The 26,932-nt window shown below is 40.2% G+C and overlaps 1 protein-coding gene across 7 annotated transcripts in view; it reads right to left on the bottom strand.

Annotated features, from left to right (window-relative positions):
* The window catches only part of DMD (dystrophin), a 2,416,993-nt gene that overhangs the window by 485,318 nt on the left and 1,904,743 nt on the right, over positions 1 to 26,932 (bottom strand). For all 7 annotated transcript variants that reach the window (XM_075852742.1, XM_075852740.1, XM_075852736.1 and 4 more), the window contains one exon: positions 21,543 to 21,811. In XM_075852742.1, coding sequence (XP_075708857.1) covers positions 21,543 to 21,811 — 269 coding nt within the window. The remainder of the gene's footprint in view (positions 1 to 21,542; positions 21,812 to 26,932) is intronic.

Here is a 26,932-nt window from a genome sequence, read left to right on the forward strand (position 1 = left end):
ATGAAATGAATAATACGACTGTGCAGTGGTAGGGATGAGGTTTAACTCTAATCTAGAGATTTCTTTAGAATTTCTAAGCCAAATTATGGAGAAAAGACATTTATACAGATAATACCTCAGAGGCAGAAGAAGGTATTAAAATATTATTACAAGACATTGTCAGGGGCTAGATATAGGATGATCAAGCTGTTGTTTAAAGCTGTTTTTCATCATTTGAAAACCAATCATTATTTACAGTGTGATGAATTATTACGGAAAATCCATTGTTTGAAATATTTATACATAGCCAGTATTTGTTAGTGGCATAATATATCTGTTATTTTATACAATTACAAGTCGTCATATTATATGTTAAAATGAAGTAGTAAGTGGCTATATAAGTATTATATTCCACCTTTAGTAACAAAGTATCCAAAGATTATCCGTTATTGCTGTCCATCAGAGCTATTATCCCTCAAGGAAGCCCAACAAGTCATGTTTCATTATAGAAGAGATACTAATGGTAATTACTGATGCAGTGACACTAATAAAATAGTTACATATCTTAATGTGTGTACAATAAACGAACACTGGATTTTAAGAAACCTCATTTACATAATTTAAATATTCCGACGGCATAAGTTTACCCATACAGGAAGAAACTGTACCATAATTATTACTGTGGCGCATGCTGTATGATAAATTTGACACAACTAGTTTTACATACTGTATTACACTCTTTTCTCTTCCTTCCTTACTTTACACCAATATTTTGCTCTTAAAAATTGCAAATTCAGTTAATAAATTTGCCACAATTTATGCTTCCTCATAGCCACACCCCTTTTTTTGACACTTTATTGGGGGTGGCATAAAAATCATGTCTAAAACATATAATTAATTTGGCAAACATCACGTATACAACTAGTTTGGCACAACTTGTTTCACTTTGCTTAGTAAATCTCTGCCAGTGTGTCTATGTGTTTCTTATTGTTCTCCCTGTGCTGACAGGTTAATTAATTTAAAATAGCAACACCCATTCAAAATTTGTGATGCTAATATTTAAAGGGGACATGTCATCTCTCCTTTATGAAATAATTGCATCTTTTTTTTAGAGCTCTACATTACGTCGTTCCTCTGTTATGCACCCTAGAAATGCATGAATAAATTGAAAACTGGGTGCTACCAGGTCAGGGTGTCCCTACATAGACTGACAATTTCCAATCAGTGCTGACAGAGTAAGGCCTCATTTACACGAGCGTAATATACGCACGTGCGACGCGCGTGCATTTCACGCGTGTCGTACGCACCTATATTACTCTATGGGGCAGTGCAGACGATGCGTGAATTTTGCGCTGCGCGAGTGCGTTGCGTAAAACTCACGACATGTTCTATAATCGTGCATTTTTCGCGCATCACGCACCCTTTGAAGTCAATGGGTGCGTGAAAACAACGCATGACACACGGATGCTCCTGCGTTGCATGCGCGAAAATCATGCATCACTTGTTATGTCCATGAATGAGAGTCTATAAAGCTGGACCAAGCAAACAAAAACCAGGAAGTGCTTGCGTTTTCACTGCGAGTGGGCAAGGCAAGTGACTTCACAGACATAACTTAGCTTCCACTGACATCTGCTGCCATGCCGCGTGGGAAGGACGTGGAGCGCCTCCTCGCCCTGGTCCAGGGCCATGATGCAATTTGGGACACTCGCGCGGAGGCGTACCACGACCGCACGGTCAAGGAGGACGCCTGGGAGGAGGTCGCGAGGGAGCTTTTTGGCCAGGAGTGGGAGAGTGGTCGAACCCGGGACCGCAGTCGGTTGGGTGAGTACCATACTTTTTCTGTCAATGCCATGTCATCCCTATTGAAGAACTGGGGCCCTGTATGTGTCTTCCGCGCATTTGCCCAATGACCTTTTGTGGAGCAGGCGCATCACCGTGTACCACGTCATTGGCAGGGCCCCTCATTTTAGTGAGAGGGCAGAGTTCTTATGGCGTCATATTTGTTTTTACTCCAACAGTCAAAGACATCAAAACACGGTGGCGGAGCTGCCGTGACCAATTCCGCCGTGAAATTGGGGAAAAGGGACGCAGCGGAGAAGGCAGATCGCGTAAGCGCCCTTACATGTATACTAAACAGCTGATGTTCCTGAAGGACATAATGGCGATGCGCACGTAAGAGATTCAGCTTTTGCATGTGTCTAATGTGTGTTCGCCTATGTCGTGTTTGCCACCGTGTTGTTGTGGGCATTGTTCTTTTTATTCTGTACTAACGTAATATTCCCATTATAGAACCAACGACAATTTGGAGGATACGACAGAGGAGACGGACATTGGAGAGTCTCAGCCGGAACCTCCTGCTGCCCATGTCCTGCCCCCTAGCCCCGAGCCGACACCCCTGGACCCCGCCCCTGTCCAGTCTGCACGGGCCGTCGCCTCTCCGGCTGAGGAGCGCCCCGTGCGTGCCTCCACTCGCCAGCGCCGTGCTCAACAGGCCTCCGTTGCTGGCCAAGTCGATACCCGGGTCCTGGAATATCTCAGGTGAGCCGCAGATGAGGACGGGAACGACTCCTTTGGGCGCAGCATCGTTCCCCTCCTCCGGCTGGTCCCCATGGACCGTATGGCCCGACTGCATCGACGCCTCAACACCGCCACACAATCCCAACCAGTGCTTCACGGCCATTGAGCAGCGGCGCAGTTTAGCCATGCCGGCCACCACGCCCCAGATGCCGGGCCCATACCATCCTGCCCCCCAGATGCCACGTCTGCATCACTATATGCGCCCTGTGGCTCCCCACTTCCCTGCCCCAACATACCACGGGCAATATCAGCACCACTATGCTGGCGAGGAACAACCTCCACAGCTCCAGGTCCAGCATAGTGGTGCTGAAATGCCGGCGTATTCGTCCCCGGGCCACCAGTACCAACACCTTTGAGTGTGTTGGAGGACTGATATTTTGACGCCATAGTTGATTTTGATGCAGGGATGGCAACTCGCCGTCTTATGTATTTTTGATGTATATTATACACCATGTTGGTGTTTTTTGGGTTATGCCATATGTTTGTGTGTTTTCCATACACATTAATAAAAAAATGGATGTTGATTGCTTAGATTTCGTGTTGTTTTTCATTGATACCCCTCAACACAATGTTTGAGCCACATTTCCTTTGGCTATACCCTCTCACACTTCTGGCCTTTGGGCCCAATGCATACACACGTGGTATGAGGTTTTAGTTAATCTCTCGGGGTTTGACATGGTTTGCAAGAGGTGCGAACGTTTAGGTGCTGTCATGGGCCCCGAAGCAAACTAAGTACACTTGCAATTGGACTTTCCTAACTTTAGGCCGCACATCATTCTATCTCCAGAAAGAAGGTTGCCAACTTTCAAAAGTCCTGCTCAAACCCCGACAGATGTAAGCTCGCAACCCGCATCAAGGGTCCTCTTGTTTTGCAAGTCCCTAACCCAACACAGACCCCAAAAAAACAAAAAAACCCTGGCCACATGTGACGTGTGTAGTGAAGCCGCCAAACAACAGACAACGCTTCAAAGGTCATCACGCACCCACGGTGCGGCTCCTGATCGACACTCAAAATATGCCGCCAAAGTATCCCGCACGCGAAGGCCGGATGAGAGAGATCGACCGAGAGGAATAACCAGGACAGTGTGGCTTCTGCCTGCATGTGTTATGATATATTCTGCATCGAAGGTAGCATCATTAATGCGGCAGAAGTTATGCAGCCCGACACACGCTTCTATAACACGTGTCACATTCTGCATGGACAATTGCATTGTCGGCAGAAATACACGCCACCTGTTCGAGATAATGCCAAAGGCACATTCCACACATCGACGAGCTCGGCAGAGGCAGAGATTAAGGTGCTAAACCTGCTTCTCCCAGCAAGCAGGGGTTGGGCCAGCTGGCCTATTTGTAGGCTGGCTTGCCATTAATCCCCTCTGCGTTTTTGACGCGCGTTGCAAGCGCTAGTCGTGCGCGCGTTTAAAACGCAACAACGCTGTGTATACGCTGTCAAAACGCAATGCCAATACGCTGCGTTTTATGTGCGCGCAAAACGCACACGCTCGTGTAAATGAGGCCTAAGACTGTGTAGGAAAACACCCATTTGACAAGGGAAATGGTAACACCCAGTTGTCAATTTATTCATACATTTCCAAGTGGAATAACGAGGAACAGCACAAAAAAGGAAAACAAATGTATTATGAATAGTGCGCCAATGTTAGTAAGTGATTAAACGGGTTGTCTGTTTACCCTTGAGAATAAGTTAATGACAGGGTTACTGCAGCTTAAACTTCCAGTTTTATGTAGGGGAAAGATCCAGTTTTGAGGTTCTTCTGCAGAACCACACCACATGGAAATGAAGAATTACATGCTGTCCATTAAAGTGAATTGTCCACATTTGCTGATGATGTCTAATAGTTAGACAGTGTAAACTTACGCCAGACAGGCACAAAATGTGCCAAATTTATCACAGAGGCACATCTTGCATGATAATTTTGGTGCATCTAGCATTACCTGTTAGATATTTTTCTTGTCCTTTTACCATTTTTTATCTAATTTTTGTGCCAGAATTTTGTGCCAGTTTTTTGGTGCAATTTTGGCCCAGATTGTCACATTTTAAACCATGCCCCTTTCCAGAAAACCATGCTGTTTTGAAACCTTTGAGGAGTGCGGTTTTTAAAATTGGGTGACTTATGGGGGTTTGTAATATATAACGCCCTCAAAGCCACTTTAGAACTAAACTGGTACCTATAAAAATAGGTTTTGGAAATTTTCTTTAAAATGTGAGAAATTGCTGCTAATGTTCTAAGCCTTGTAACGTCCTGGAAAAAAATAGGTGTTCAAAAAATTTTGCCAACATAAAGTAGACATATGAGAAATGTTAACTAGCAACTATTTTGTGTGGTATTGCTATCTGTTTTACAAGCAGATACATTTAAATTGAGAAAAATGCTAAGTTTTGCAAATTTTCTCTAAAGTTTGGTGTTTTTCACAAACAAATACTGAATTTATTGATCAAATTTTTCCACTAACATAAAGTACAACATGTCATGGGAAAACAATCTCAGAATCGCTTGGATAGGTAAAAGCATTCCCATGTTATTACCACATAAAGTGACACATGACAGATTTGAAAAAATCGGCTGCGTCCACAAGGCCAAAACAGGCTCAGTCCTGAAGGGGTTAAGGAAATATCTAGTAAAATCCTGAGTGTACCAAAGTAGTTCTTCATTATGGATTTATACAGACACTGTCATGGATATTGTTTAAACTGCTGCTTAATAAAAGAGGATGTGGCTGGTAGTCAGTATTCATACAATATGTGCCACTGTGAGAGGAATATGGTGGCTAAGACCCAATGGAGGATCACATGATATATTATTTTTTTTGTAGAGGCTGACAAGGACTGTGATCCCCTGTCATAGTTTTCTTTTAAGCTTGGTAATTTATACAGTTAGTAAGGAAATAGTAGCACTTTAATTAAACATTTCAAACAAACATTTTAATTTAAGATCCACATTACTCACAGAATTAATATTCATAGATGCTTCTGGTGACATGTACAGTAAATTTATTTAAAAAAATAATTTGACATTTTATGAGTTCGAGGGAAAAGCTATGTGACGTAGATTAACAGTCTGAAAGCATTCTGTGAACACTATTAATATATACATACATACATATACATACACTTAGGTCCAGAATTATTTGGACAGTGGCACAATCTTTGTGATTTGGACGCTGCATGCCACCACATTGTATTTGAAATGATCAAAAACATCCTGTGAAACGTTTAGGAATTACAACTGTTTTTCTACACAGCCTCCTCATTTTAGGGGCTCAAAAGTAATTGGACAAATTAACATTACCATAAATAAAATGTGTTTTTTTTTAAATTTGTAGAGAATCATTTGCAGGCAATGAGTGCCTGAAGTAAGTCTGGAACCCATGGACATCACCAAACACTGGGTTTCCTCCTTTGTGATGCTTTGCCAGGCCTTTACTGCAGCTGTATTCAGTTGTTGCTTGTTTGTGGGTCTTTCTGCCTTAAGTTTTGTCTTGACCCCTTCCCTCCGCAGCCATTTTTCGGATTTTCACTTTTGTTTTTTCCTCCCCAAATTCCAAAACCCGTAAAGTTTTTATTTTTCCATCAATATTGCCATATGAGGGCTTTTTTTTTGTGGGACGAGTTGTAGATTTTCACAGCACCATTTATTGTACCATATAATGTAGCGGGAAACGATAAAAAAATATATATATATGGGATGGAATAGGGAAAAAACAGGGATTCCTCAATATTTTGGGTGGTTTTGTTTTTACGGCGTTCACCGTGCAATAAAAACTGCATGTTAACTTTATTCTACGGGTCAATACGATTACTGTGATACTACATTTATATGTTTTTTTTTTTATGTTTTACTACTTTTACAAGGAAAAAAATGATTGTTAAAAATAAAATGTAAGCTTTGTCGCCATATTTGGACAGCCATAACTTTTTTACTTTTCCCTCGACTTAGCGATATGAGGGCTTATTTTTTGCAGGGCGAGCTGTAGCTTATATTAGTACCATTTTGGGGTACATGAGACTTTTTGATCATTTTTTCATTTTTTGTGGGAAATGAAGTGACCAAAAAACAGCAGTTCTGATGTTTTTAATTTTTTCTTTTTTACGGCGTTCACCGTGCGGACTAAATAATGATATATTGTAATAGTTCAGACTTTTATGGACGCGTCAATACCAGTTATGTTAGCGGTTTAATTTTTTTACATTGTGCTTATGGGAAAAGTTTTTTTTTTTAACTTCTAATTTTTAAATTTGTTTTTTATTTATTATAAAAACTTTATTTTACTGTTACTTTTTTTACTTGTCCCCTAGGGGACTTTAACCATCGATCGTTAGATCGTTTGCATGATATACTGCAATACTAATGTATTGCAGTATATCATGATTCTGGCAGTCTCCTATGAAGCCCTGCCGGAGTACAAAGATGGCAGACCTGGGGGCCTGCTGCCATGCCAACCAACGGCACTCCCCGATCTTGCGTGGGGGGCCGTTGCAACATTACAGGGGGCCGCCCCCTGGGTTTTAGTCATTTAAATGCCGCGGTCGCTATTGACTGCGGCATTTAACGGATTAAACAAGCGGGATCGAACTTGAGCGGGATCGAACCCAAGCGGGATCCCACTCGTTACCCGAAAGTGTCGGCTGTAATACACAGCCGACACACTCGCTTTATGAAGCAGGCTCAGCTCGTTCAATACTCCCCCACCTGGCGTGTGCACCGTATGTATACAGCGGATGTCGGGAAGGGGTTAAGCAAGTGAACTGCATGCTTAATCGGGATCTAGTGATTAACTTTTGAATTCCGGAATATTCTACTTCTTTGCCTTAAAAAAAACTCCTGGGTTGCTTTCGCAGTGTGTTTTGGGTCATTGTCCAACTGTACTGTGAAGTGATGTCCAAGCAACATTGCTGCATTTGGTTGAATCTGAGCAGAAAGTATATCCCTGAACACTTTATAATTTATCCGGCTCCATCTGTCTTCAGTCACATCATCAATAAACACTAGTGACCCAGTTCCTTTGGCAGCCATGCATGCCCATGCCATCACAGTGCCTCCACCATGTTTTAGAGAGGATGTGGTGTACTTTGGATCATGAGCCGTTCCAAGCCGTCTTCATACTTTCTTCCTCCCATCATTCTGGTACAGGTTGATGTTAGTTTAATTTGTCCAAAGAATGCTGTTCCAGAACTGGGCTGGCTTCTTTACATGTTGCTTGGCAAAGTCTAATCTGGCCTTTCTATTTTTGAGGCTGATTAATGGTTTGCACCTTGTGTTGAACCCTCTGTATTTGCTCTCATGAAGTCTTCTCTTTATGGTAGACTTAGATACTGATACGCCTACTTCACTTGGGTAGATGTTGTGAAGGGGTTTTTCTTCACCATGGAAAGGATTCTGCGATCATCCACCACTGTTGTCTTCCGTGAACGTCCAGGCTTTTTGGAGTCCACGAGATCATTAGTGGGGTCTCTTTTTTCAAGAATGTACCAAACTGTTGATTTGGCCACTCCTAACATTTGTGCTATCTCTCTGATGGATTTCTTCCATTTTTTCAGCCTAATGATGGTCTGTTTCTCTTGCATTGAGTGCTCTGTTGACCTCATGTTGTGTGTTCACAGCAACAGCTTCCAAATGCAAATGCCACACCTGGAATCAACTCCATACCTTTTACCTGCTTAATTGATGATGGATTAACGAGGGAATAGCCCATGCAGCCAAAAGCTTTTGAGATAATTGTCCAATTACCTTTGGTCCCTTGAAAAAGAGGCAGCTACATATTAAAAAACTGTGATTCCTAAACCCTTCCTCAAATTATGATAATACCCTCAAATTAAAGCTGAGAGTCTGCACTTTAAGCCTATATTGATTATATAACTGTATATTCAATATGTTTTGGTAAACAGCTAAAATGCCCAAACTTATGTGACTGTCCAAATAATTCTGGACCTAAATAAATAAATATATATATATATATATATATATATATATATATATATATCAATTTAAATGCCCATATGTAGATCTTTAGGATTGAAAACTACAAGTTTATCAATGCATTGTGTAAGAAAGCTTACGTTGTAGCTAAGTGAAAGGAAACTAAAATTCTCCCTTATTTAGCTACTACAAATCAAAAATAGGCCAACAGAATGTAATAGAGAAGATATATATAGAAGTGGGCAGCTTAATTCATATTGATTGTACAGTTTGATGCAGACAGCTGGAGTTCAGATAAAACAAAAAAAAAAATCTTCTATAGACTTCAAAGCATGCTAAGCAGTTGTCTGGAACAATTATATCCTGATACCTTCTACAAAGACTAAATCACTGTGGGAATGAATGGTAGGCAAGCCCAGTCCTCTGTTTATTCTAGCAGATGTTTTCTTGTATTTGTAGAAAGACAAGCCTTCCCTCCGTTATTGTTGTACTTGATATACAGTCATCTATATAGATAAAAAAAGCTTCCTGTTTCCTGAAAAAGTTCAATGTTGCCTGAGTTGTAGTAGGAAAATAGTGATTTAAGATCAATTCCACCCTTTTAATAAAGAACATTTCCCTGTTAAATAAAACATGCCTGCTGAGTTTTCCCCATGTGAATTCCTTAAATTATCTATTCATCCATTTATTAGTTATCTTGGTCTAACAGATGCTGGATTCCCAAAGGTTGCAACCACTTATAGCTGCCATTATTGTGCTATTTAGGGTTGTCATCTACAGACACCAATTATACAGATATCTGCCATGTTATTCATAGTTAAAAACTTTTTTTAAAAATCCGACTCTGAAATATCATACAGGACCTTCTCAATAAATTAGAATATCATCAAAAAGTTAATTTATTTCAGTAATACAATTCAAAAAGTGAAACTCATATATTTATATAGATTTATTATACACAGAGTGATCTATTTCCAGCATTTTTTTCTTTTAATGTTGATGATTATGGGAACAGTTAATGAAAAGCCAAAATTTAGTCTCTCAGAAAATTAGAATATTATATAAGCCCAATTTCAAAAATTATTTTTAAAACCAAAATGTAGGCCTACTGAAAAGTATGTACAGTATATGTGCTCAATACTTGGTCAAGGCTTCCTTTGCATGAATTACTGCATCAATGTGGCATGGTATGGAGGCGATCAGCCTGTGGCATTGCTGAGGTGTTATCAGTGCGGCGTGGCATGGAGGCGATCAGCCTGTGGCACTGCTGAGGTGTTATAGAGGCCCAGGTTGCTTTGATAGTGGCCTTCTTCTCGTCTGCATTGTTGGGTCTGGTGTCTCTCATCTTCCTCTTCACAATACACCATAGATTCTCTATGGGGTTTAGGTTAGACGAATTTGCTGGCCAATCAAGCACAGTGATATTGTGATTATTAAACCAGGTATTGGTACATTTGGCAGCATGGGCAGGTGCCAAGTCCTGCTGGAAAATGAAATCAGCATCTCCATAAAGCTTGTCAGCAGAGGGAAGCATAAAGTGTTCTAAAATTTCCTGGTAGACGGCTGTGTTGACTCTGGACTTGATATAACACAGTGGAATAACATCAGCAGATGACATTTCTCCCCAAACCATCGTTGACTGTGGAAACTTCACACTGGACCGCAAGCAACTTGTATTGAGTGCTTTTCCACTCTTCCTCCAGACTCTGGGACCTTGATTTCCAAATGAAATGCAAAATTTACTTTCATCTGAAAACAGGACTTTGGACCACTGAGCAATAGGCCAGTCGTTTCTCTCCTTAGTCCAGGTAAGACACTTCTGACGTTGTCTCTGGGTCATGAGTGGCTTGACACAAGGAATTCGACAGTTGTATCCCATGTCCTGGATATGTCTGCGTGTGGTGGCTCTTGAAGAGCTAACGCCAGCCTCAGTCCACTCCTTGTGAATCTCTCCCTGATTCTTGAGTGGCCTTTTCTTGACAATCCTTTCAAGACTGCGGTTATCCCTGTTGCTTGTTCACCTTTTCTACCACTCTTTTTCCTTCCTCTCAACATTCCATTAATATGCTTGGATACAGCACTCTGTGGACAGCCAGTTTCTTTAGCAATGTCCTTTTGTGGCTTACCCTCCTCATGGAGGGTGTCAATGACTGTCTTCTGGACAACAGTCAAGTCAGCAGTCTTCCCCATGATTGTGTAGCCTACTGAATCAGACTGATGGACCATTTAAAGGCTTAAGAACCTTTGCAGGTGTTTTGTGTTGATTAGCTGATTAGAGTGACACCATGAGTCTACAATCTTCAACTTTTACCCAATATTCTAATTTTCTGAGAGATAAAATTTTGGGTTTTCATTAACTGTTAGCCATAATCTTCAACATTAAAATAAAAAATTGCTGGAAATAGATCACTCAGTGTAATGAATCTATATAATATGAGTTTCACTTTTTGAATTGAATTACTGAAATAAATTAACTTTTTGATAATATTCAAATTAATTGAGAAGGACCTGTATAAGGGAATTCAGTTTTAATAGAGGCAAGTCCCTAATTTAGGATCCTAATCTGTGAGCAAAAGCAGAGATAGGCTACAAAGAGCATTTCTTACTACGAAGGACCCAGTACATCTGTGCAAAACACGGACAGCCTTTTGATTTTCATGGGAACTGTCTAATGCTTAATTTTCTCTGTGGTCGCATTGCAGGAGAATTAAATACTTGCTGTCAGGTTCCGCCACAGTTTAAAGCTGATCGTTTGGGGTCTCAGGACTGGAGCACCCTGTGACCTGCTTATTGTCAGGGGACCCTTCTACCACTAGACCCTGCTGATCTGTCTTCTTAGATTCTGATTGGTTAACCCAACATGGATCCGGTTCTTACCCTCCCTCTTTCTTCACTTCTTTCCTTTTCACTTAATTTCTTGATACTTTGTTTTCTGTTGTTTATTTTTTTCTAATCAGTTAATATATATATTTTGTACTTTGATTGCTTGGCCCAAATAGTTACCTCTGCTAATTTTTAGATTTAGTTTCCAGATGGGCTGACTTATTCTTAGATGTCATGATACACTTTCCTGCCTTCTGAACCACTGTAAGGCTGGGTTCACACGAGCATGTTACGTCCGTAATGGATGGAACGTATTTCGGCCGCAAGTCCCGGACCGAACACACTGTGGGAGTCGGGCTCCTAGCATCATAGTTATGTATGACGCTAGGAGTCCCTGCCTCGCTGCAGGACAACTGTGCCATACTGTAATCATGTTTTCCGTACGGGACAGTAGTTCCACGGAGAGGCAGGCACTCCTAGCATCATACATAACTATGATGCTAGGAGCCCGGCTCCCTGCAGTGTGTTTGGTCCGGGACTTGCAGCCGAAATACGTTCCGTCCATTACGGACGTAACATGCTCGTGTGAATCCAGCCTAAAACTTCCCATTACTTTAATAAAAAGTACTGAGAAAAAAAAAGAATTTAAAAAGCTTTTAACAAAACCTAAAAATTTGTATTGTAGTAACTGGAGGCCACAAAGCCTATAACCTCTTTGTTGAGGGAACATACATGTAGGGATATACTTAAAGGAGTTGTCCAAGAGTGTAAATATGGCTGAATATAAGAATATGGTCCTAACAGATTTCAGTGATTCAGTGATTCAGTGATTCTAAACCTGTGATTTTAATCAGAATGTCCAAAGATTACCATTCTCGAAGGATGGAACTAGTGTTATCCGTAAAGCACCAAATACCACAAGTGTTACAAGTGCACAGAGACTAGTCAGTTGTAGTTAAGCTTGGACATGCTCATCTTACAGTTTTACATCTCTCCACCATGAAAATAACAAACAAACCGACACGTGATGACATGAGAATCTCTACATAATATACAGTATAGTAGTATTATCCTTCTCCCCTAAACATAATACTGTGTCTGTAGCTCAGAGTAAGAACCCTAGGTGTATAAAAATTAACCTGAGAGTGAATTTACGCAATTATATATTATATTATTGTATATTATATATTACTAGAGTTAAAAATGCTGTTTACAAATCCATTGCTCAAGCATGTCAATCCCTTTAAAAGAGTTTATTCATTGCACTCAGTGCTCTTTGATGCACTTGTACAGGTTAAACTGTAATTCACCACTTTAGGACAAAATGTACTGATATGCACATAGCTCTAATCCGCCCTGTGGATAACATATGTGCATGACCAATAACTGTGTAATGTAGAATTACTGACATGACTTCTTCTCTATTCACAGTAATGTAAAACAGCTGAAATATATTGTGCTGCTCTTTTCGTGAGCTGTATATCTGTAAGCAAATATTCCCAGTCTATGGACCAGCTACATATCCCTCCAATTGTCCCTTTCTGACAGCTTACCTATTCTGAGTGAGAACCCTTCAATATTCTAAAATCAATCTAGAGCCTACTGGTAAAACTGATATTCAGTTGTAGACTTTAAAATATTATACACAGTTGCAAGAAAAGGTAAGTGAACCCAGGGGAATTACCTGAATTTCTGCATTAGTTTAGTTAGATTGTGTTTGTCTATTATTGGGACTTAGATAACAATCATTCAGAAAGAAAAAAATAAATAAATATTTTCCAAAACATACCAGGCATTCTTTGGGATAAGAATAAGTTTGTATAAATTTTTATGAAATTCCATATAAAAATATATTTTAAAGGTTTTTCATATATATATATCTCTTTCCTCTTTTTTCCATAATACAAATTTTTTTAGGAAAAGGAAAGGGTTTGAGAAAACACATTTGTTTCAAACTAGATGTACATAATTAAAAAATGTCTCCTGGCCAGGATACCAACACAAACTTTTATAACCTTACTTCCATCAATTTATCCCCCTCTAAACATAATGGCATGTCATGATGAAGTATCTAAGTAATATCAATTCTATACACGAGCCTTTCATCAGACCCATATAGGTTGTTAGCTGCAAGAAACGGTTCTTGAGATTTTTTGTTCAGACACCGTTGGTCTCAGTTCACACTTGCGTTTTTTTCTTCTTTTAGAAATTTGATCCGAAACTGACAAGAACAGTTCCTCTTATATGATAGCAATGCAAGTATAGGTAAAGAGTTGAATACTCATCTTTATGTTGATCTTGCAACTCAGGATAGACTGGAAATTCCCTCCTTTCCACTGTGTTCCTCCTCCTGGAACAATTGTAGGGTTAAGGCAGATTTTAGAAATATACCAATCGGGGTTTTAACCCCTTCGATCTCATCACTGGCAGGTCACAGTTCCCACATGGGAGATTCTCCTTATATCCACTCCATCCACGGTCAATGCTTATGTTGAGTAGCTTAGATCTTCCTATACTCGGGGGCAGCCGAGATTTCACACAAAGGTGAACAAATTTTAGCGATGGAGCACACTCCTACATTGAAGAGTCGGTATCGTGCTATGCTGGTATCCACGTTGATTTTTTTTGGCAACGCTGGAGACTGCAAGACGAGGCAAGGTTGACGTCACTACCTGCCAGGTGTAGACTAATTGATCAGCTGACGCGTTTCATCCCGGCCTGGGATTTCCTCAGAGCTATTTTGTAAGTTCAGTAAAGTCTGGCACCTTTATAGTGCCGAATTTAAAGGGAACTGGACCCATATGTAAGGATATCTCATTAAGTACTCATTCTAATCCAATAATTCAAATCCAAAACATCCAGTTATACATATCTTTTCTATATTTATAAATTCCCCTCAGTATTTCACCAGACATTTCTATCGGGAGATATGCATATACAGTGGAGGAAATAAGTATTTGATCCCTTGCTGATTTTGTAAGTTTGCCCATTGTCAAAGTCATGAACAGTCTAGCATTTTTAGGCTAGGTTAATTTTACCAGTGAGAGATAGATTATATATATAAAAAAAAAGAAAATCACATTGTCAAAATTATATATATTTATTTTCATTGTGCACAGAGAAATAAGTATTTGATCCCCTACCAACCATTAAGAGTTCAGCCTCCTCCAGACCAGTTACACGCTCCAAATCAACTTGGTGCCTGCATTAAAGACAGCTGTCTTACATGGTCACCTGTATAAAAGACTCCTGTCCACAGACTCAATTAATCAGTCTGACTCTAACCTCTACAACATGGACAAGACCAAAGAGCTTTCTAAGGATGTCAGGGACAAGATCATAGACCTGCACAAGGCTGGAATGGGCTACAAAACCATAAGTAAGATGCTGGGTGAGAAGGAGACAACTGTTTGTGCAATAGTAAGAAAATGGAAGACATACAAAATGACTGTCAATCGACATCGATCTGGGGCTCCATGCAAAATCTCACCTCGTTGGGTATCCTTGATCCTGAGGAAGGTGAGAGCTCAGCCGAAAACTACACGGGGGGAACTTGTTAATGATCTCAAGGCAGCTGGGACCACAGTCACCAAGAAAACCATTGGTAACACATTACGGAGTAATGGATTAAAATCCTGCATGGCCCGCAAAGTCCCCCTGCTCAAGAAGGCACATGTACAGGCCCGTCTGAAGTTTGCAAATGAACATCTGGATGATTCTGAGAGTGATTGGGAGAAGGTGCTGTGGTCAGATGAGACTAAAATTGAGCTCTTTGGCATTAACTCAACTCGCCGTTTTTGGAGGAAGAGAAATGCTGCCTATGACCCAAACAACACCGTCCCCACTGTCAAGCATGGAGGTGGAAACATTATGTTTTGGGGGTGTTTCTCTGCTAAGGGCACAGGACTACTTCACCGCATCAATGGGAGAATGGATGGAGCCATGTACCGTCAAATCCTGAGTGACAACCTCCTTCCCTCCACCAGGGCATTAAAAATGGCTCGTGGCTGGGACTTCCAGCACGACAATTACCCGAAACATACAGCCAAGGCAACAAAGGAGTGGCTCAAAAAGAAGCACATTAAGGTCATGGAGTGGCCTAGCCAGTCTCCAGACCTTAATCCCATCGAAAACTTATGGAGGGAGCTGAAGATCCGAGTTGCCAAGCGACAGCCTCAAAATCTTAATGATTTACAGATGATCTGCAAATAGGAGTGGGCCAAAATTCCATCTAACATGTGTGCAAACCTCATCATCAACTACTAAAAATGTCTGACTGCTGTGCTTGCCAACAAGGGTTTTGCCACCAAGTATTAAGTCTTTTTTGCCAAAGGGATCAAATACTTATTTCTCTGTGCACAATGAAAATAAATATATATAATTTTGACAATGTGATTTTTTTTATTTTTTTTAATATAATCTATCTCTCACTGGTAAAATTAACTTAGCCTAAAAATTCTAGACTGTTCATGTCTTTGACAGTGGGCAAACTTACAAAATCAGCAAGGGATCAAATACTTATTTCCTTCACTGTATTTCCCTGTGCACAATGCAAATAAATATATATAATTTTGACAATGTGATTTTCTGTTTGTTTTTTTTTTTATATAATCTATCTCTCACTGGTAAAATTAACCTAGCCTAAAAATTCTAGACTGTTCATGTCTTTGACAGTGGGCAAACTTACAAAATCAGCAAGGGATCAAATACTTATTTCCTTCACTGTATATATGTAAAGTACTAAGATATATACCCACAGTACATTACATATAAAGTCTTATTTTTTTTACAAAGAAAAATTCATTTATCCCTAACAAACCCATTAGTGATCAGCAGTGTCTATAAAAAAGAAGAAGAAAGAAAAATAAATAAAAATAAAAATTAAAATAATAATAAAAAAATAATAAAAATAAAAATAAATATAAATAAAATAAAAAATAAAAAATAATAAAAATAAAAATAAATATAAATAAAAAAATAATAAAATAAATAAGATAAAAAAAAAAAAAAAAATAATAATAAAATAAATTAAATAAAATAAAACTAAATAAATAAATCAAAGTACTTAGTACTTTACATATATATATGCATATCTCCCGATAGAAATGTCTGATGAAATACTGAGGGGAATTTATAAATATAGAAAAGATATGTATAACTGGATGTTTTGGATTTGAATTATTGGATTAGAATGAGTACTTAAAGGAACAGTGTCATCACAAATTATTTTTTTATATGTTAAAGATGTTAGTGCTTTATTAAAAACGTTTATATTCATTTGTGTGTTTGTGTTTTACTTTTTCTTATTTTTACACTTTTTCTTCCCTATGGGGGCTGCCATTTTTTGTTCCATTTCTGTCTGTGTCGATTAACGACACATACAGACATGGAATACGGCAGCCACAGTCCCATAGGGACTGCGAACGGCTCCCGTCCCATTGACTTCAGTGTACGGCGTCTGTGTGGGAACTGCGCATGTGCCGCTCCCACACAGTCCAATTCGAAATTGGCGCCGTCCGGAGCCATTTTCCTGTGGACCGGAAGTCGCGGCCGGACAGTAATATTACTACTTCCGGTCGCGGCTTCCGGATTTGTGCACTTGGACCAGCGGCAGCAAACGGAGCGGACGGGCCGGAGGGAGCCGCGGCGGCAGGAGCAGGTAAGAGATTTCAATGTATGTTCGTGTTTGTGTGTGTTTACTACTGTATGTAAACCTACTACACTGTGTGTTAGCTCAAAAAATGGCGACACACAGCGTAGGAGGTTACACCGTTCAAACCCCTCGTTTATCCCGGCACTAGCCAGGATAAAGGAGGGGGGATGCTGAGAGCTCACTAGAGCGAGGGCTTTTAACCCATTGTTGCAATGCTGCAATTTTGGGAATAGCTCCATCTAGTGACCAAAAATGGGTAGTATTATAAATTAGAATTAATTTATAATATTTCCTGACTATTTCCTGACTCGTGAAAAAAATAAAAAAAATTTGAACAATGTTTAATCACCCACACACTAAATGTTTAATTTTTTAAAAAAAAACATGTTTTTCTGGCAACACATTCCCTTTAATGAGATATCCTTACATATGGGTCCAGTTCCCTTTAAATTCGGCACTATAAAGGTGCCAGACTTTACTGAACTTACGAAATAGCTCTGAGGAAATCCCTGTCCGGGATGAAACGCGTCAGCTGATCAATTAGTCTACACCTGGCAGGTAGTGACGTCAACCTTGCCTCGTCTTGCAGTCTCCAGCGTTGCCAAAAAAAATCAACGTGGATACCAGCATAGCACGATACCGACTCTTCAATGTAGGAGTGTGCTCCATCGCTAAAATTTGTTCACCTTTGTGTGAAATCTCGGCTGCCCCCGAGTATAGGAAGATCTAAGCTACTCAACATAAGCATTGACCGTGGATGGAGAGGATATAAGGAGAATCTCCCATGTGGGAACTGTGACCTGCCATTGATGAGATCGAAGGGGTGAAAAACCCGATTGGTATATTTCTAAAATCTGCCTTAACCCTACAATTGTTCCAGGAGGAGGAACACAGTGGAAAGGAGGGAATTTCCAGTCCATCCTGAGTTGCAAGATCAACATAAAGATGAGTATTCAACTCTTTACCTATACTTGCATTGCTATCATATAAGAGGAACTGTTCTTGTCAGTTTCAGATCAAATTTCTAAAAGAAGAAAAAAACGCAAGTGTGAACTGAGACCAACGGTGTCTGAACAAAAAATCTCAAGAACCGTTTCTTGCAGCTAACGACCTATATGGGTCTGATGAAAGGCTCGTGTATAGAATTTATATTACTTAGATACTTCATCATGACATGTCATTATGTTTAGAGGGGGATAAATTGATGGAAGTAAGGTTATAAAAGTCTGTGTTGGTATCCTGGCCAGGAGACATTTTTAAATTATGTACATCTAGTTTGAAACAAATGTGTTTTCTCAAACCCTTTCCTTTTCCTAAAAAAATTTGTATTATGGAAAAAAGAGGAAAGAGATATATATATATATGAAAAACCTTTAAAATATATTTTTATATGGAATTTAATAAAAATGTATACAAAATTATTCTTATCCCAAAGAGTGCCAGGTATGTTTTGGAAAATATTTATTTATTTTTTTCTTTCAGAATTGTTGCTCTCCGAAACGGCACCGTGCTATATATTGATTGCATATTTTGGGATCTCTATTAGGTATGGTTTATAACCATTTTTTGTGTTTAGCTCTTAGATAACAATCAGACCACATTTTATTAGTAATACATGCAAAAATCTAGGTAATTCTTGCATCTATAGGTCAGTATCTTTGGTTGATGCCTACCTGCTACTTGTTTTACGCCGTGGGTGCTTGACTGCCTTTTATCTATTCTCCATCAAGGCACAGCTGTGATATGTAACTGCAGCATAGGCTTCGTTCACATCTGCGCTAGGGCTCCATTCCGGCGTTCCGTCAAAGCTTTCCGTCGGAACGGAGCCTTGACAGACACAAACGGAAACCATAGGTTTCCGTTTCCATCACCACTGATTTCAATGGTGATGGATCCGGTGCCAAGGTTTCCGTTTGTCTCCGTTGTGCATAATCTGTATCTGTATCAACTTCTTTCCACTATATGGAACTATAGGCTTGTGTTCCCATGAAAAGCTTTGAGTCCAGATTTGTAGTACATGTTTGCACTTTTTATTACAGCAGAACAGTATGAAGTACTTGTTCTTGGAATTAGTTAGGTGTTTGCTCTGTTTGAGTTTTTTTATAATCTTTTCTGGCTAGTGTGCCAACTGAAAATAATCAATTTTCTTAACGGATTTTAATTTAGAGGCAGTGAGCTAAAAAAACAACATATATTTTGCTTTGTGCTCTACACATTGGCAGACTGTTATACTACGGGAGTATTATATCTATAAAATTAGGAAACACAGTTAGACATAGGATGATATTATTAAAAGTAATGCACCAGTTCATTATTTTTGTACAAATATCCATACGTTGTTCTTTCAGATACTGGTTGCATTACAATATCTGGGGTTTTACTGTGTATCTGCCAGTTTTATAGTCAAGCCAAATCTTGCAGTTCTTGAGGGATTCTTTATTTAAACTTACACGGGAAACATGAAGAAACTGTAATCTTACACATTTGTAAAACTGAAAAAAAAAAGGCTAAAGAGTTACTGTAGAATTCACAGGAGAATGTATTACTGGGATAAAAAAAAAAAAAGACATTTACATTAAAGAGGATTTGTCACTAGTTTATTAATGCCCAATCTCCTAGCTAATCTAATAGGCGCTGTCACACTGATAATGCTAGCGAAAATTGTGTCCCAAAACGTTTATTATTTTAAAAGTTATGAGCTTATTTCTAAATATGTAAATGAGCCTTTATTAGACAAGTGGGAGGTAACAGCGATTCTCCTAAGGTGGAGCTATATCACAGCCTCTGACGCTGTCCAATCAGCATGAATGTGCTTCACACAGTGTGAGAGACTGAGGCTGGAGGGAAGGGGGATCAATTCAAACAGCTATATCTCAGGCTGTGGACCCCCTAGAACAGCGGTTCTGCTGTCATATGAAAGATGAGATTCTAAACGATCAAGCTGTGTTGCTGGGCAAATAAGGGGGAAAAGCTGTATGACGATTGGACAGTTTCACACAGAAAACATTACACTGCCCAGAGTGGAAAGAAAGAGTCACCTGTCCTATTTGCCTATTAGAGCCAAATTAGCATATTTAGAAAAATGCTCATCACTTTGCAAATAATAAACAATTTGAAAAAATAAATCACACTATAGTTATCAGCATCATAGCGCCTATTAGATTAGTTGGGAGATAGGGAATTAATAAACTAGTGACAGATCCTCTTTAAAAAGCAGTAGAAGTGTTGAAGAATTACCTAAAGCTGCCCATAGATTTCAGGTAATAGGTGAACGGGACATAGACAACCAGTAGTACAGTCGATGGAACATAAAAAAGCACTCCTAAGAACTTATCAGATAGTATTGTCTGCTACATATGGCTAATGGCCTCTAACATATGTGAACTTCTCATATGTTATTCCCGTCCTCTTCTTGACATTCTCTGCTCACTGAAAAATGCACATGTGCAACTTACCGAAAGCTTGCTTGTCATTGTCTGACAAGCAGAGAAACTCATGAGAACAGTTGATGAACAGGTAAAAAAACGCAGTCTCCCTTGTATGTGGCATATGTATGTAGGCAGTTTCTTGTCACAAATTATCCAAAAACAATTGACAAATATGGCCATTGAGGGAATACATCAGGAATAACTGGTACACTGGGTTATGCCTAATGCAGGGCCTGAGAGGGAGGTGCATGACACAGGTCTTCTCGCTACGGTGTTCTTTGAATACGTGTGTCATACACTGCCAAGCAACCTCTGCATGAGGCCTCACTCACACGAGCGTGCCGTTTTTGCGCACGCAAAAACGTGGCATTTTGCGTGCGCAAAAACCACTTAACAGCTCCGTGGGGCAGCAGCATATGATGCGCGGCTGCGTGCTTTTCGCGCAGCCGCCATCATTATGATACTCCATTTGGATGTTTGTAAACAGAAAAGCACGTGGTGCTTTTCTGTTTTCATTCATCCTTTTGACAGCTGTTGCGCGAATCACGCTTGTCCCATGGAAGTGCTTCCGTGAGACATGCGTGGTTTTCACGCACCCCTTGACTTTAATGGGTGCGTGATTCGCGCAAAATGGCCAAAGAACGGACATGTCGTGACTTTTTTTCAGCGGACTCACGCTGAGTAACGGACATTTCTGCACGGCCCCATAGACTAATATAGGTCCATGCAACGCGCGTGCAAATCACGCGCGTTGCACGGACGTTTTTCCCGTTCATCTGAATAAAGCCTTAGACACGACTCAGTGTAAATGTTTTGCTCTGAGTGTTTCTGTAAGCTTTTACCTAATACCTATAGACTCCTTAACAACCTAATTCCCAATTATTAATTGGTTCATGGAAGCATGCACAGACCTTTTAGTCTTTAAAGGGGATAGATAGATCTAGCGTTTTTGAGGTTTTCATGTAAGGGCAGTAGTTGATTTCAGCAATTATACAATGACCAAAGCTTTCCTTAAACATACTCTATATTCCCTAAAATGAATACCTTTGAATATACACCAGCTGATAGATCTTTGAAATAAATGCCTATTTTTAATGATATCCGTCAATACAAATTCAATACTTATAATAGTTGTTTGAAACTGACCTTGACTTTTCCTATATGATCCTGTAGCGAATCAATCAGCAAATCTCCCACTGGTTGCCAAGACCCTTTCATGGCCTCTGCTTGCCGTAGTTTATGATCCAGTTCATCCATTGCATCCTGGAGCTCCTGAAGTCTTTCAAGTGCATCATCTAATTTTTTCTGCCACTCAACCGAACGCACGTTCAACTTGTCCCACTCCGTTCTTACATCCTCAACCTGCTTCTGCAGGATCCTGCTGACATTCTTGGACTGTTCTTCTACATGATGTTCTGGAAAATTAAACCTTATTTTAGCATTAAAAAATTATTTACTTTTACCACGTTACGCTTCTACATATATCTTTACCAAGTGAATAACTAATCTAACAGAGAATTCGCACAGACTGTATTAAAAGGTCTGCCTAAAAAGGAGAAGAGATGAAAGGTTCTGTATAAGATCAGGGGTGTAAGTAACCATTATAATATTCTAAAACGTAAGTATGTCTTTCTGGATGGGAAGAACGTAACTTTGACATACTACACAGTTTAAATATCTGTGGGCAACTTATGTACCAATCTGTATCTATTAAATCAAGTTACTCAGGCATGAGAATGCTATGGGGAAGCATGGTGACTTGGTGGTTTGTGAGGTTTTCTCCAGGTACTTTGGTTTCTTCCCAAGCTTCAAAAACATCCTATAGCCTTTGTGTGTGTATATGGGATTTGGAAATTAGATTGTGAGTTTATGAGCAGGGACTGATGTAAATGGATATAACCTGTGTGCAACACTCTGGAATATGATGGCAGTATATAAATAATAGGAATTCAATTCCTAACAATGTTTAAATGTTTATTAAAATGTATTTATTTCAATGAACAAGCATGATGTACACTGCTGTACAGATAAAGCACATATTTTGATTACCGTCCCCAATTCTTTTGAAATGATGGAGTAAATCAATCTACCTAGATTAAAGGGGTATATGGGCCAGGGCAGGTAAATGCAAGATATACTATTAATTGCTGATCGATGGAGGTCTGATCCCAAGGACCCCCACTGATCACAAGACTAAATGGGCTGCTCCCATTAAGGCTCTGTGCAATGAATTACATTTTATTCAAGTGAATGGAGCTGAGTTGAAATACTAGTACAGTCCCTGGATGGCCGTGGCACTGGGAAAAATTCTGAAAGATCTCCGTTACTCCAAAGTCCGATATGACTTCTTCACTCATGTCATTACTTGCCCTGGCTGGAATTCCCCTTTGAACGTATGAGAATGTAGATAGAAATGCAAACTCCATTCAGCTAACCAGTGAGCTGTTTTTTTTTTATTATTTACTCTTCCCAGTCCATGACATATAGCAGATCTCCAAGGCGTCAGCTCACCATTTGCAGAATAAGAACATGGGAGAATAGAGAAGTTCAAAAGCATTGTATTCAATAAAACTAAACACGGACTAGTTATGGAGCGATACAAGAGTCATAGCACTGAATGGTAATGTTGCTCTTCTGCTGTTCTGTCTGCACTGTAGCTGTATCTTCGATTCCCTTTCATGGATTGCTCAGACGATCTACACAAAACTTCTTGCACTCCCCCTCACGCATAGGAGTTTCAGTATCATAAATGTTAGTGTAACTTTATTTTTTTAAATCTAAATAAGTTAAAAGTTTCGTGCTTATGAATTTCTTAATATAACTTTAAAAAATGTTTTATATTAAGCTCCAAGTTCCCTTCATAGACATAAATTTAGGCAATGCTCACATCTGCGTTCGAGATTCTATTTAGAGCAGATGCGTCATTTTTGCTAGACAAAATAGTGCAGCATGCAGAGCTATTTGGTCTGGCAAAATTACAAAAGCCATGACTTAAACAATGACAGGACCCATTAAAGTTAATGAGTTTGGTCAGAGGCCCTTGATTTCCATCATGCAAAGATTTGGTGCTTCCATTTTTGCCGTTATTCTGTTCCTCTGGTGGAACAAAATGACGAAAATTGTAGTGCAGATGTGAACAAAGCCTTAGATAAAATATTACTGGCTGCCTGCAGCCGCTGCTAGGAGGAGCTTAGGAGCTCAGTGCATACAATTTAAAACAGTATGCAGTAAGCTTCTACGTTCCCAATAGTGGTTGCTATACACAGGCTAAATTTTATCATGTAATTATATGACTGTGTGAAGGGAAGCAAGGGATTTGGAGCTCAGTGTAAAAAAATGAAGCTCCAACAAGGGTTGCGAACCGTTCGTAAATTTACAGACTGTACGAAAAAAACAGGTTGTCTGACAGAAAAAATCATAGTCCGGGATTTATTCTCTATGTCCTGAAACGTTGCACTGCATATGCGCCAAAATGTACATGCGCAGTGAAAACTAGGCTGCACCCAAGTTAATAATGGTCTGAGTGAGGTCGGTGCCGGCCTGGGAGTGGACCAGTCCAGTCACCTGACCTGAGTCACCTGACCTCATGTCAGTGACGTGAGGTCAGGTAATTCAGGTCAGGTGACTAGACTGGTCCACTCCCAGGCTGGCACTGACCTCACTCAGACCCCGCTGCATTATTCAGTTGGCTCAGTCCGCCCTCCAGCTCCTTTGGCTCCTAATTGTGATTATGTGAGTGACATCAGGCAGAGTAGTAGTGGTAGCGGTAAGCTACCGCTACTCTCTCTGGGTGCAGTGTGGCACTACATACAAGGGGGTCTCTGTGGTGTTATCTGCAATGGGGGCTGTGTGGCACTATGTACAAGGGGGGCTGTGTGGCACTATGTACAAGGTGGGGCCATGTGGCACTATGTACAAAGAGGGGCTGTGTGGCACTATCTACAAGGGGGGTTGTGTGACACAATCTACAGGGGACACTGTGGCTCTATCTACATTGGTACTGTGGCACTATCTACAAGGGGCACAAAAGAGGCATTATTACTGTGTGGGGCACAAACGGGGCACGGTTACTGAGGGGGCACTTTTGTGGTGTCGAGCACTAAGGGGTCATTATTACCATCAGGGGCACTGTGGAGTACGAGTTTGTTTAGAGGATAGAGTATAGTTGGGGAGGGTGCTGGAAAAGCGAGAAACCAACATGTCTGTGTGTCAAATTCTGCAGTGACGACTCATGGCTGGAATAAGTCGTCACCGTGGTCTGGGCCGGAAGGAGAAAAAAAGGGCAAATGGACGACTCTAATCAGAGAAAACATCACCTGTGAGTCACTAGATATAAATGCGCTGTAATCACTTATATTATCGGTGGTGCTCTTGTGTATAACTGGCATCTACTACTATATGGTCACTATATGGTGGTAATATTGGTCTTTGTATAATGGTTTTTATTCAGTAACAGTATGGGGATATTATTCAGTCACTATATGGTTATGGTGTAACAGTATTATTTGGAACCTATATTGTGTTATTATTGGTAATATTGGTCTTTTAATAGTGAGTTGTGTTCAGTAACAGTATGCAGGTAATATTTAATCTGGTATAATGGTATGATTTAATAACTTTACCTGTATATAGATAATTATTTTTGTATGAGACAGGGGACAAATGCTTTGGGGCTTGCAAAACTTCTAAACGCGCTAGAAATCAGCAATGCAGTTATCTACACCCCTTCTTCTGAACGGACTGCATTATGGATACAATAATTCAGCATTTGAGGCCCCACTTATAACTTTGCCCAGGGCCACACTTTGTCTAAAGCAAGCCCTGGTAGTTGCGGCGGAGGTGGTGGAGTGATTGGTGAGTGAATCGTACTCACCAATCACAGCCCTGCTTGCAGCTTTTCCAAGCTAAGTTAAAGTGGGAAAGATACAAGCGGGGCTGTGATTGGTGAGTCACTCCTAGCACACTGCTCATGCAATGATTTTGTAATGTGTCCGTGATTTTTAGATCAGTTGTCCAGAAATGATAGAAGTGGAAGTTGGCAACCCTGGCTTCAACCCCTATAATGATTATAAAAATATTATAAATTGAATCAAGACCTTAGATTTTCTCTTTAAGCATTTATGAGTCAGTGCCTTCCATAAATGTTCTTCTTGCTCTAAAATTTCCTAGGCCTTTTTTTCTTCTTCACAGAAGCAATGTTTGAATAGTGTTTCTTGTTCCTTTTCTGGCGTAATATGTTGATTGTTGATTAACTACAATTTTACTTTAATAATATTAGGCAGCTATTTTGACCCCCGTTGAGGCATTCTAACCCTTTATTATGGAGCACTGGAAATGATCTTTAATTTTGTTAGCCACAGACCACACACAGATAAAGCAGACTGGCATGTTGTTAATTATTGTTTGCGACATAATGGATACATAATGGATGGGTGGTAATCACCGTGTGAAGCAATTCATATTGCATGAAGTCACAAAGTTTCTGAACATATGCTAGAGAACGTTCTGAGATACTGGCATATTGCTGTTAAACACCTGCCAACACTGTGTTGCACATTTACGTTTTTTTTTTTTTAAATCATTGGTGTCAACAATTAATTACATCTTGTTGGCAGAACTATGTGAGCAGGCTTTACCATTTTTAGTCTGTTCAAATATATGATGGGGCATTGAAAATGACTTGACACATTGCAGCATACTGTTTTTATATTGTATGTAGTCTGAACCAAATAAGCTATGAGAGAGCTTTAGAGATGTTGGTAAGAAGAGTGTTCTAACAGTTTAATTTTACTTCTGTGATGAGATATTGGTCCTTATGTATGAAATCAAAGGTAAAGTGAACTCCATAACAGCCAGGGCCCAGAGTTCAAACTTTATTGGAAATGGCCTACATTTACTAAGAATGGCGTATTTTACAAAACTCAGGGGCGTAGCTAGGGGGTTCAAAGGAGCATGTGCCCCGGGCGCAACTAGGTAGTAGGGGAGGGGTGGCGCCGCAGAGCAACTGATCGCTGCTGTTAGGCACCCTGTAAGGCAGACACCTGCTGCAGCGATCAGAGTTAGAAAGAGCCAGTAGTTCATGCAGCGGCGTTCTGACTGAGGGCTGTGATGGCCCGGGAGTGGACCAGTCTAGTCACCTGACCTGTCACGTGACCTCACATCAGTGACATGGGGTCACAGGATTCAAGTCAGTTGACTGCACTTGTCCATTCCCGGGCTGTCACCGACCCTAGTCAGAAGGAACTCCACCACTGCCTGCGCCGCGTGGCTTCCTCTGCTCCTCCGGTGAGTCACGTCATGTAGAGTGGAGAGTGGTAGCGGTAGGCTACCGCTCTCTGCTCTGTTTACCGTGTAAGTACAAGGGGGGAGTGTGGAGCAATTTACAAGAGAGGAGAGTGTGGCGCTATTTACAAGGGGGAGTGTGGCACTATTTACAAGGGGGGGAGTGGGGCGCTATTTACAAGGGGGGAGTGTGCCGCTATTTACAAGGAGGGGGTGTGTTCCGCTACCTACAAGGGGGACTGTGTGGTGCTGTT

This window comes from Rhinoderma darwinii, chromosome 2 (genome assembly GCF_050947455.1).
Source record: "Rhinoderma darwinii isolate aRhiDar2 chromosome 2, aRhiDar2.hap1, whole genome shotgun sequence".
NCBI classification, from domain to species: domain Eukaryota; kingdom Metazoa; phylum Chordata; class Amphibia; order Anura; family Rhinodermatidae; genus Rhinoderma; species Rhinoderma darwinii.